The 12435-nt window shown below is 49.7% G+C and overlaps 2 protein-coding genes across 2 annotated transcripts; both read right to left on the reverse strand.

Moving 5' to 3' along the window:
• Positions 1–720: 720 nt before the first annotated feature.
• LOC142586340 (solute carrier family 22 member 7-like) lies at positions 721–2442 on the reverse strand. Its single transcript, XM_075697590.1, has one exon. The coding sequence runs from the start codon at positions 2440–2442 to the stop codon at positions 721–723; it is 1722 nt and encodes a 573-aa protein (XP_075553705.1).
• An 8016-nt stretch (positions 2443–10458) lies between these two features.
• LOC142586341 (solute carrier family 22 member 7-like) lies at positions 10459–12171 on the reverse strand. Its single transcript, XM_075697591.1, has one exon. The coding sequence runs from the start codon at positions 12169–12171 to the stop codon at positions 10459–10461; it is 1713 nt and encodes a 570-aa protein (XP_075553706.1).
• Between the last annotated feature and the right edge of the window lie 264 nt (positions 12172–12435).

A 12435-nucleotide genomic window follows, 5' to 3' on the forward strand; every position in this document is an offset into this window, starting at 1 on the left:
CATCTGCGCGCCACGTTTTGGGAGGCCACGCATAGGCTTCGAAGCGGAGGCGCGCCGAATGTTCTTATGGAAGCCCGAAAGCGGAATCTCGCTGTAGAACACGGCTCACACATAACTCGACTCGTCGGTGTCAGTACGATGCGTGGATACATTTGTTCAATGCTAAACGCTTTAACGCCAACAGTCATCGTGAGATGGGTTCTGCCAGATGTTTTCCCTAAAACTTCATTATGTCCTGCTTTCTGTACTCATTGCGTCCTCGTAGCAGCTCAACAACGTGCTTTCGCCAAAGCAGCGAAGTTTTCCGGAGTAGCCTCAACAACATAACGCGACAGCATTCGAGCGTAGAGGTGCTGTGAATAACGTGGAAAATTGGGCCTGTTGGAACAAATTTGAAATGGTGGCAGCGCTAAAAAGAAAGACACGGACATAGAGCGGACGAGAAGGACGAGCCACGGAGCATTAGCTAGAAGCAACTTCTAAAACAAAAATAAACGCTGCGTTTATTGCTAAAATAGCGACAGACAGGGGTAGAAACTGTAGCGCTACTTTTCCGGGATCTCTACACGCCGGAATGTGCGCACACAAATCATAGGGGCGCTTACTCGAACAATGACACGAGTCAAGTACAAATATTATTCGCAATACATTCTGAGCGATAAGTCATTACGACAGCACGGACATACAGTACTATTACGGTAGTAATGAGTTGAGCGCGAATTAAGATTTACAAAAGTCACTGCCCTTTCGAGACGAGAGTGGAATGTTGGACCTCCTACTGACATAGCTGGTTCGCCTCCTATCGTGCTTCCGATTATCTAGAGGATCCAGCGTCATCTTCATGTGATCCAGGCTCTCGCTGCCCGTGGCGGAGATCCTCCGTAGATTAATCGTGGGGCCCGTGTTTTCTCCCGGCATCTGGATCAGCGCCGCCAGCGAGAGGAACATCATGCAAGCCGCGATGGCCAACGTGGCGTCCTCGCGACCGACGTTCCTCAGCACCGACGCGAACGTGGCGCAGACACCGCCCACTCGGCCGATGCCGAAGCACCAGCCCAGTACAGTCCCACGTACGGGTGTCGGGAACACCTCGCATACACAGACACCCGCCAAGACGTTAACCGCCAGTGCGAAGGCCTCGGCTGGGATGAAGAACAGCTGGGCGAGCTTCGTTGTCGGGCCCCCGATGGTCACGCTCAGTAGGCAGACGAGGCCGCCGAGGAGACCGTAGCTTAGTATGAGCAGCTCCAGAGGCCTTACCCGACCTATGAGTGTGTATGCGAGCAGAGTCGTCAGCATGTTGCTGGGTAGCGACAGCCAACGGGCCAACGAGTCGGGAGTCTTCAAGGACGACTGGAGCAGCACAATGTACGTGAATGTTGCGGAGAAATATGTGAGGAACATGAAGAGCGCTCGAATAGGTATGTAATTCGCCCATGAGTTTTCGCCGTTTATCTCCAACGTTTTGAGACGCTCCTCGCTCTTGAGCGTCTCCGTCTTTAGCTTGTTTAGCAGACAGGCCGTAGTGGGCAGCGGAACATTGTTCATCTTCGCGGCCGCCAGCATGACTGCTTCCGCCGACGCCATGTTTCTGCTAAAGATGAGCCATCGTATAGACTCGTCGGTGAACCAGAATGTGCTCAGTGCAACGACTGTGGGCGCCAAGAAGATCGCTTGGAGCAGGAACCTTTCGAGGCTGAGTTGCCTGACCATGTCATACCACAGTTCAGAGAGCAAGACGGCCAAAAGAGTGACCGCAACAGTGTACGTCGTTCGGTACTCGTGCCTGGTCACCTCGAACGCGAGAATGCAGGACACGAGGGCAGTGGCGCCCGAGCAGCCGGAGATGACGAACCTGGTCACCACGTACACGACGTACGTGTCGGCAAAGCAGCTGCCGCACGTTCCCACAATGAGCGCGGCGGTGAACATCAGGAGCACGGGCCGGCGACCGACGCTGTCCGCCAGGTAGCCGGCAATACTGGGCATCACGACGGAACCGGTGATGTACACGAGCTGTATGACCGCGATCAGAGGCCGCCGATGGCATACCAGATTCCAAGTGCTCACGATGGTCTTTTTCTCGTTCTTCGGATCGTAGTCCCAGTGATCGCAAGCGACCACGTCGGTGTCGTTCGGGTCAGCCGGATTCTTGTAGACGGTGCACTGGCTGGGACTGCCGTCCGCCTCTAGCGGGATGGCTGAGTTTCTCCAGGTGGCGACGGACATAGTCCAGTCAGGCGGCGGCCGACACCAGTGGTCGACGTCTTCCGATATGAGATAGAAGGACAGTACGTTGACGTGCACGAGGAATGAGAGGACGAAACTGAGAAAGAGCAGGCGCTGTTGGTACAGGCCGTGCCCAATCGCATCGAAGCAGTCAAAGGATTCACTTGTGTCCAAGTCGAGGGCAGCCAAGCGTTTTCGAAAGAAAAGCGCCATCTTCGACCTTTTTGGCCACGCGTAGGCGCGTGTCGCGTGTCAGGAGATGTGATGGTGATGATGATTATGATGGCCTCGTGTTATGGCTCATACCCACACTGGGGGATTGGCCAAGAATTGCTTTCTGAAACGATTACCTATTCTTTTGGAGTGTCACAAATTACTTGAGAAAAAAGAAGGAAATGTAAACATACAAGAACAAACAAATTACAAGAGAACAATCAAAAAGTTATTAGTTTTGTTGATTGTATGTAACCGCAAACGGCATAAAACACGTCCCTGTGGCTGACCCCTATAACTGACGCACCGAAAGATTTCTGATGATAACATTAACCCTAATTTAGCAAGCGGAAGTTCCAGAAGTTTTTTTCGTAACAATTGGTATCGCCGACTTACCAAATATAGTGGTCTGCCTTGCGAAACGTCATTTTCGTTCGCCGATTCGAAGATTAACTCTAAGACAATATTATGACGTTAGCTAATTAGCGTACTGGGTCCACAAAGCCAGGGATAAGCTGACAGAACGCGAAGAGCATAGCCAGTCATATTTGGACGTGCGTAAGAAGCATCCCAAGGGAAGGGAAGCGTAGCAGGGGGCGGCAGAAAGTTAGGTGGGCGGATGAGATTAAGAAGTTTGCAGGGACGGCATGGCCACAATTAGTACATGACCGGGGTTGTTGGAGAAGCATGGGAGAGGCCTTTGCCCTGCAGTGGGCCCAACCAGGCTGATGATGATGATGATGATGAAGAAGCATGATGGGGCGATATTCTTGGGCGATTAGTTTTCCAGCGAAACTGTTAAGTGCTAATTTCCCAAGGCTCGTGTCCATGGGTAGACAAAGAACTGTCATCACGATTGGCTCCAGCGTCATCGTCTTCCACAGCTGGCTCGTTGGCGCCCGTCGGCGCCACCTCAACAACGCGCTCGTACCACTGCTCGTGCGTTCGTCTTCGGCATTAATTAATGAATAAACACAGAGACATAACCAATAGACCTCAGACTCTGCCCAGGCGACGTTGCAGAAAAACCCGTCACCAGCGCCCCCACCGCAGACTTGGTGCGAACTGAGTAGTGCAAAAAAGCTTTCCACAAGCGAACGTGCATAGGCGACAATGGACCATCCGCATTCAGTTATGTTGAGGCACGGTTTCCTAAATATCAAGGACCTGGAAAGTTGCTTCCGCACCGTCCACGCTTCGGAAAAGTAGGAAGAAAGCAGGGCGAAGTACGTGTACAATATAAGAGAAGTCGCAGCTAGGTGTTATTTCGGCGTGCTGGAGCTCGCAAGTACAGAGAGCATTAGGTTTGTTTACAGGCATATCACTATAAAAATCTAAGCATTTCAAATTGGTTCATATTGAATATGTCCTGAACACAAGACTTAGTTATCTCCTATATTTTTATGCATGTGATTATCGTGTTTATTCTCCCTATTATTTACAGAGAGTAAGTCCTTCCATAGCCTTTTTCAGGGCAGCAAGCAGAAAACGTTTTCCAAGGCAGCAAACAGCGTGCGATCATAATGAAAGGAAGCTTCCTACAGTGCCTACGTGCCGCATCTTTCTTTCTCGCAGGAGCTACAGCATCGCTCAGTACGTTTGAACTTTTCGCAGACGCTTCGAGCAACAAGCGCGCACAAATAACGCGACATTTTTTTTTTCTTTAGACACGTGCGTTACTTCGCAATTACTCATCCAGTGCTCCTACAGCAACTTTATTGCTCACATTTGAAAAAACGTAGTCGAGCAGGCTCAGCACATTGCCAAATGTGCTTGTTATATCGGCGCCGGACATACAAAATACCGAAAGTAGAAATGAGCTCGCGATACAACAATGCTGTAGAACAGGACTTTGACTTCATAAACGAACCAAAATATTTGGTTAAACTGACCTGCCAAATCTCTGTGTCCCGCTCGTTGAGTAAAGCGGAGGCGGACGTCTGTTAACAGGCGGAAATATCAATCGCACATACGCAGGATGGTTCGCAACGTTTCTTTTCTGTTGCCAACGAAGTGGCGGCTGCCGATTTTTGAGTTTTCGCTTGGTTACCACGGTCCTCCGTCAGGGCTCCGCAACACAATTACAGCAGCACAAAATTGTCGCACTTTCTCATGCGAGCAGCTGTATTGTGGGGGATGCAAGTAGTTCGATTACCCAACAGGTTGAACGGCCCGTATCCAGCGCTCTCGCCTTTCCCCTTTATACGATCGCGATGGAAATCGGTAAAACTGAACGTTGTTATTAAGTCCTTCACGTTCATGGCAATTTACAACACAACAGTAGCGTCGATTGCGGCGTTTCTTCGTAGCGCGCGGAGCTATCGCGGTTGCCGTCGTTTCCGCCATCAGTTTGACGAGTGAGCCAGCAAGCGCTTTATGGCAGTTCGGCGGCGCGTGCGACTAGCGTAGAAATTCATAGTCCTCTGTCTGGGTGTCATATGCGCAAAACACTCGCAATGTGGACGAAAATCTATTTAAATCGTTGTTTCGCAGTCGCTGGCTACATAGGCAACTTAGCAAGGGAGTGGGCTTCGCACTACTCAATTACTGCCTCTTCGCACCGGCAGGTGGCGCTACGTGTCTTGAAAGAAACTCCAGAGTCAGACGTCTATTTTACAACGAAGCTGTTAAGGGCTAGCTCCCCCAGGATGGTGTCCGTGTGCAGACGCAAAACTTCCCATGCGTGGTCCGATCGCGAAGATAGTGCAATGTGGGACCCGCGGCGAGGGCGAAGCAGGCGTTCAGCAATCTCCTTACGTGGGCCGATCCTGAAGATAGTGCAATGCCGGGCCAACCCGCGACGGAGGTGCAGTTCGCCATTAAGCGGCCCCCAAACACAGCTTTGCTGGTCATCCTTGTTCACAGAGTGGAAGGGCGCTGATTTTTTTTTTTTTGGGGGGGGGGGAGGTTTAGATCTCGTATCACTGACACCTTATTAGGCAACCTCTATAAAACTAGATTTATACATTTACGTATACCTGCTACGGCTTCACCTTAGATTTCATCCGTGGCTGTCTTAATTTATTACTCAACTTCTTCAATGAATATTGTAGAACAAAATGGTCGGTGAGAACAAAATTTATATTAGAGGAAGAACACATAGGAAAACCAGGGAAATTAACAAAATAACCGAATAACTTGCTGTCGTTGTTGGAGCTATGGTTGTAGACAACAACAACAACAACAGAAACAGGGTATTTGGTTATCTCCGAGCTTCCGGTGTTGAGCCATCATTGCGAAGTCGCGCTTTCTTAATGGGCATGTATACAACCCGTCATCTCCGAAAAAGTGAGGATACACATTGGCGATACTTTCCGCACGCAAGTGCTGTTTCTGATTAGACACCACTTCTGCAACTACCCCGGTAAGATTCTGATTGCTTTCAAAGTGCTCTTACGTCAGGAAAATTTCGATGAAACTGGCCAAGCATATTACACTAACCAAATTTGACTTTACCGGCAGGAGTTGCTGGACTTTATTCCAAACGCCTCTCTTTATACTGTACGCGTGACAAACTAACAGTTATCTCACGTGATTTACACAAAATCCGTTTTTCGCAAGTGAAAGAAACAGTTCGTGCTAAAGAAGCACTACAGGAATCGAAAAAGAAAACAAAATTTTTCGTTATTATTATGCTTGCTTTTCGATAGATGGCGCAACGATACAACTGCTTGAGGTTTTTCACCGCCCTAGTCTCCGATAGGAATGTGGGCTCGTCCGTTGGCAGGTGAACAGAAATTTGTTCGGACCGTTGCGCTTGAAACAAACATGCAATAGAGCAATGGTCTCATAAAACAAGCGCTGAAGCGACTTAAATTTCTTCATAAGAAAAGTCAACGTCAAGTTCGGTTAACGGGCGGTCGTAGAATTTTACTTGATGCGCTCGAGTATTTAACAGACTATGACGAAAATCTGAAGCGTTAAAGAAAGAACATTACATAGTGATTTCGTTTAAAAATACAAAAGAGGCACCTTATCTCTGAGAGGCCTAGTATCGGAGCACTCCGTAATAACTTCGGCAACCTGCATTCCCTTAACGGGCACAACTGCACTAGCGTTCTTGCGTCCCTTCAACAGAAGCCAATGAGCAGGAGTCGAATTCCGGGCTTTCTGATATCACGACCGAACGTGGTAGCGTTAGGAACAAACTTACCGTTAGCAAATAGAAAGCAAAATACGAATTTTCCAACCAGGTGCTACTGCCACAACAACAATCGGAATTCTGTAAGTTGCAGCTGATAAGAAATAAAACGCATATTAGATAGCTTGCATGTGACGTGAAGGACGCAGCTGCTCACCGTGATGTTTCTCATATATTGCTGCTAGGATGACGTCAGCGTATCATATTCACTGGTGCTTCCACTGTGAAAGGAACGCTTATGAAACGCCCTTTCCCTCCTGGCTGTGCTGAAGAGTGTTGGAGCCTCGCGAGACGCCAACATACGCGCCCGTTCACCGTGCTGGTTCACCAGAATGGCGCCTTTAATGACGTCATTGGGAGTTTCGGTAAAACACGAACCATGCATTGAGTACATGAGATCTGGGAAGTTTTATGTACGACGGAGCGATACGTGTTAAATGTGCTCGCCCTTTAACACTGTTTGCTGTGGGTCACGTTCACCTATTGCTACCTCCTTCTCGCTCTCTCTCCTGCATCGTTACGACCCGGAAAGTACGCGCTGCATTACTGCTGTAGTTTCTGTATTCCAGCTAAGCTTATAAGAAATTTCACGCCAGAAGTCATCACTCCAGTATTGCCAGTTAATAGAATTTGTCGTTGTTTTATAAATGCGCCAAAGTTCGTCCTGATCAGTTCAGCGATTGCCTCATTTCTCATTTCTGCGTTCCACATGTATGTAAGTATCAGATTAGAGAACGGAAACAGTTCATTAAAATTGTGCAAGAAGCAACGACGGTGACAGTAATTCCCCAAATGGAAACAGATGTAATCAAGTGCGACCGCCTAGACACGACGCTCGAACAGTACAGTACAGTACTGTTCGAGCGTTGTTCAGTACAGCGTGCAGTTTACACGTTTCTTATCACGTGTATTTGCGCAAAGCATTCCGCAGCTGAAGAGCGGACCTCTGATAGAAGGAAACTGTTTAGCTCGCGGTCAACGAATTCATATACTATGTAGCTAACCACTGAAAAAAAAATCATGAAATGGAACACGCGAATTGCATTCAAGAGACCACAGTGGCTAAGCAAATTTGCGCCGCTAGATGCGTTGAATGATACGCAATGTACCAACTAATAAGTCACATTAGAATCACGACTAATTTGTGCCTAAAAAGGAATTCACTATTTGCTCTCACTTTTCTCACTTAACTATAACGTATGAGGCCGCTCGCTTGAGAGGATTTGACATCGGAGCACTAATCCCTTATCAGGCAACCTTAATAAAGCAGAAATTTTCACATTTAGGCATATCAGCTATGATTGCACCTATATAAGGTAGCTGCAAAACCTTTGGTTGTCTTATCTATTCGCTATTTTCTTCAATTAATAATATCGGTCGAAGTAAATATTACAAAAGAGAAAGAACAAGGAAAAGCAGAAATTTTAACAAGATAACGGAATAACCTGTTTTGTCCTCGAAGCCATGCTTTGAGTGTCAATATTATGATGACGATCACACATAAGCGACGAAGAGGAGATACGAATATATAATGATGCTCATAATGTAGGGATGAGTAAGCAGTGCATAATTAAGGCCCCCAATATACACCAACCAACCAACCGAGCAGAAGACAGTGGCAGCCACACCAATTCCAGGAGTGCACGTAAAGAAACGTTCGACTTAGAAGAATAGACAGCAAGCTTCAACAATTCTTTCGACTCTGAACTAAAAGTTAATAGCTTGTCTTCGACAATGGTTTCTCCGTAGCCCCAATAGGCTCCATAAGTCACGAGACTTTACCCACCCACTTTTTTTTTCTCAGTGGTTGGGGTGTTCTGCGGCTGAGCACAAACCCGGCCGGAGTCTGTCGGAGCGGAATTTAAAAAAAAAATAGACGGTCGTGTGCGTAGATTTAGACGCACGTTGACGAAACCCAGGTGGCAGAATTGACTCCGAAGGCCCACACAATACGGCCCTCATCACAGCGCGTGTTTTAGCTTTGCGACCTCAAATCCCCGTTATCGATTTCATTTGAACTTTACGTTATTTTCGTTACACCATGAGCGTTCGATCGAGCATGCATCGATACTGACGATAAAAGCAAAAATTATCCAACGATTACGATGCTCCTTAATGGAACTTTGAGCACAGCTCGATACGTGTTCTCGTTTCGTGGTATACTGAGGCAAAGAAGTTGAGACCAAAATCATTCCACCGGCTGGGTGTGGGACAGTGCCGTCAGGGCCTTCGCAGCGGGAGGGACACTGGCATGATGAGGAACTGGAATGCTGGCATGAAGAGCGGCATCGGAGCCAACTGCGGAAGAAGACGACGACGACGAACGCGCGAACAGAGCCCCCAGCGCGTTGTCACGGTTACGCCTAGGGACGCCGACGCACAACCCGGGAACGGGTGCCTACGAGCTACGCTCAAAAAGCAAGCCAGCTCCTCAGCCACCTAATGAAAAAGGGCAATAGGTGGCGCGTCCAACCTTCAGAGATGATTGGCGACTTTAATGTTATTAGATATCGATCTGACGGTTAGTGCGAAATTGTTCATATGTCTTATATAATGGCAATATTGAAGGGCGGCTCATACCCAGTGACACGTACACACTGACCCAACCTGGCACTAAAGTTGTTCGTTCAAGAATGGAACATACCCAGTGGCACATACCTACCGTACAAAGTTGCTCTCAAAGAAGTTCATTAAAGCACAGCATGTGTTCAGTGGCACATATCCAGTGATCCATGTTGACGGCAAAGGGGTTATTGAAGAGTGGCACGTACCCGGATTTACGCACCCACTGCCCCAAATTAGTCCATGCGCTGGTTTCGAACTTGGGTGGGTATTTAGGTCCGCGCCGCTCTTTGATGGCAATAAACATCTTTTAAATATATCCGCTACTCAGCGGAATCGAAACCGCGTCACACTGGTTCCCCAAGAACACCAACCTGAATCTTTAGCAGGCTACGCGAGAAATGCACTGCCTGTGTGCCGCTTTCCAATGAACATCTTTCGCGCTAACGCTTTAGCGAGCGGCGCCATCAATACACTAGGGTCCATGAGTATGTGTGCTGCTTAGTGTGCGGAAAGCGAGGGAACGATTCTCGGCGTTCGCAGGCACCGGTGGGCAACGCTTCTCTTCTCAGCGTTTGCATGCATCTGAGCGCCACGTTTTTTGGAGGCCACGCACAGGCTTCGAAGCGGAGGCTCGCCGAATGTTCTTATGGAAGCCCGAAAGCGGGATCCCGCTGTAGAACACGCCTCACATAACTCGACTCGTCACTGTCAGTGCGATGCGTGGATACATTTACTCGGTGCTAAACGCATTACCGCCAATACTCATCGCGAGATAGGTTCTGCCGGTTGTTTTCCTTAAGACTTCGTAATCATAACCTGCTTTCTGCTACTCATTGCGCCTTCGTAGCAGCTCAGCAATGTGCTTTCCACGTAGAAGCGAAGTTTTCCGGAGTAGCCTCAACAACATAACCCGACGGCATTGGAGCGTAGAGGAGCTGTGAATAATCTGGCAAATTGGGCGTGTTGGAACAAATTTCAAATGGTGGCAGCGCTAAAAAGAAAGACACGGACGTAGAGCGGACGACAAGGATGAGCCACGGAGCATGAGCTAGAAACAACCTCTATGACGAAAATAAACGCCGCGTTTATTGCTAAAACAGCGACAGACGGCGGTAGAAACTGTAGCGCTATCTTTCGGCATCTCTACACGCCGGAATGTGCGCACACAAATCATAGGGGCGCTTCCTCGAACAATGGCACGAGTCAAGTAAAAATATTATTCCCAATACATTCTGAGCGAAAAGTCATTACGACAGCACAGACATACAGTACTATTACGATAGTAATGAGTTGATCGCGCATTTTGATTCCTAAAAGCCACTGTGCTTTCGAGAAGAGAGCGAAATGTTGGACCTCCTACTGTCATAGCTGGCTCGCCTCCTATCGTGCTTTCGGCAAGCTAGGGGCTCCAGCGTCATTTTCATGTGATCTAGGCTCTGGCTGCCCGTGGCGGAGACCCTCCGTAGGTTGATCGTGGGGCCCGTGTTTTTCCCCGGCATCCAGATGAGCGCCGCCACTGAGAGGAACATCACGCAAGCCGCCATGCCTAACAAGGCGTCCTCACGACCGACGTTCCTCAGCGCCGACGCGAAGGTGGCGCGGACGCCGCCCACGCGCCCGATGCCGAAGGACCAGCCCAATGCAGTGCCACGTACGCGAGTATGGAAAACGTCGCACACACAGACACCCGCCAAGACGTTGACCGCCAGTGCGAAGGCCTCGGCTGGGATGACGAAAAGGTGGCCGAGAATCGCTATCGGACCCCCGATGGTCACGCTGAGTAGGCAGACGAGGCCGCCGAGGAGACCGTAGCTTCGTATGAGCAGCTCTAGAGGCCTTACCCGACCTATGAGAGTGTATGCGAGCAGAGTCGTCAGCATGTGGCTGGGTAGCGACAGCCAACGGGCCCACCAGTCGGGAGTCTTCAAGGACGACTGGAGCAGCACAATGTACGTGAATGTTGCGGAGAAATATGTGACGAACATGAAGAGCGCTCGAATAGGTATGTATTTCGCCCATGAATTTTCGCTGTTTATCTGCAACGTTTTGAGCCGCTCCTCGCTCTTGAGCGCCTCCGCCTTCAGCTTGTTTAGCAGACAGGCCGTAGTGGGCAGCGGAACGTTGTTCATCTTCGCGGCCGCCAGCATGACTGCTTCCGCCGAGGCCATGTTTCTGCTAAAGATGAGCCATCGTACAGACTCGTCGGCGAACCAGAATGTGCTGAGTGCAACATCTGTGGGCGCCAGGAAGATCGCTTGGAGCAGGAGCCTTTCGAGGCTGAGTTGCCTGACCATGTCGTACCACAGTTCAGAGAGCAAGATGGCCAAAAAGGTGACCGCAACAGTGTACGTGGTTCGGTATTCGTGTCTGGTCACCTCGAACGCGAGCATGCAGGACACCAGGGCAGCGGCGCCCGAACAGCCGGAGATGACGAACCTGATCACCACGTACACGACGTACGTGTCGGCAAAGCAGCTGCCGCACGTCCCCACAATGAGCGCGGCGGTGAACATCAGGAGCACGGGCAGGCGACCGACGCTGTCCGCCAGGTAGCCGGCAATACTGGGCAGCACGACGGAACCGGTGATGTACACGAGCTGTATGACCGCGATCAGAGGCCGCCGATGGCATACCAGGTTGAAGGAGCTCACGATGGTCTTTTTCTCGTTCTTCGGATCGTAGTCCCAGTGATCGCAAGCGACCACGTCGGTATCGTTCGGGTCAGCCGGATTCTTGTAGACGGTGCACTGGCTGGGACTGCCGTCCGCCTCCAGCGGTATGGCTGAGTTCCTCCAGGTGGCGACGGACATAGTCCAGTCAGGCGGCGGCCGACACCAGTGGTCCACGTCTCCCGATATGAGATAGAAGGACAGTATGTTGACGTGCACGAGGAATGAAAGGACAAAAGTGGGAAAGAGCAGGCGCTGCTGGTACAGGCCATGCCCAATCGCATCGAAGCAGTCAAAGGATTCACTTGTGTCCAAGTCGAGGGCAGCCAAGCATCTTCGAAAGAAAAGCGCCATCTTCAACCTTTTTGGTCACGCGTAGACGAGTGTCGCGTGTCAGGAGATCTGCCTCGCGAAACGTCATTTTCCTTCCCGGAAGATTATCTCGAGGAGAAAGTTATGATGTTACATAATTAGCGTACTGGGTCGACAAAACCAGGGGTAAGCTGGGAGAACACGAAGAGCATAGCGAGTCATATTTGAATGTGCGTAAAAAGCATGATGGGGCGCTATCCTCGGGCGATTACATGTACAGCGAAACTGTTAAGGGCTAATTTTCCG

This window comes from Dermacentor variabilis, chromosome 6, assembly GCF_050947875.1.
Source record: "Dermacentor variabilis isolate Ectoservices chromosome 6, ASM5094787v1, whole genome shotgun sequence".
In the NCBI taxonomy this organism is placed as follows: Eukaryota; Metazoa; Arthropoda; class Arachnida; order Ixodida; family Ixodidae; genus Dermacentor; species Dermacentor variabilis.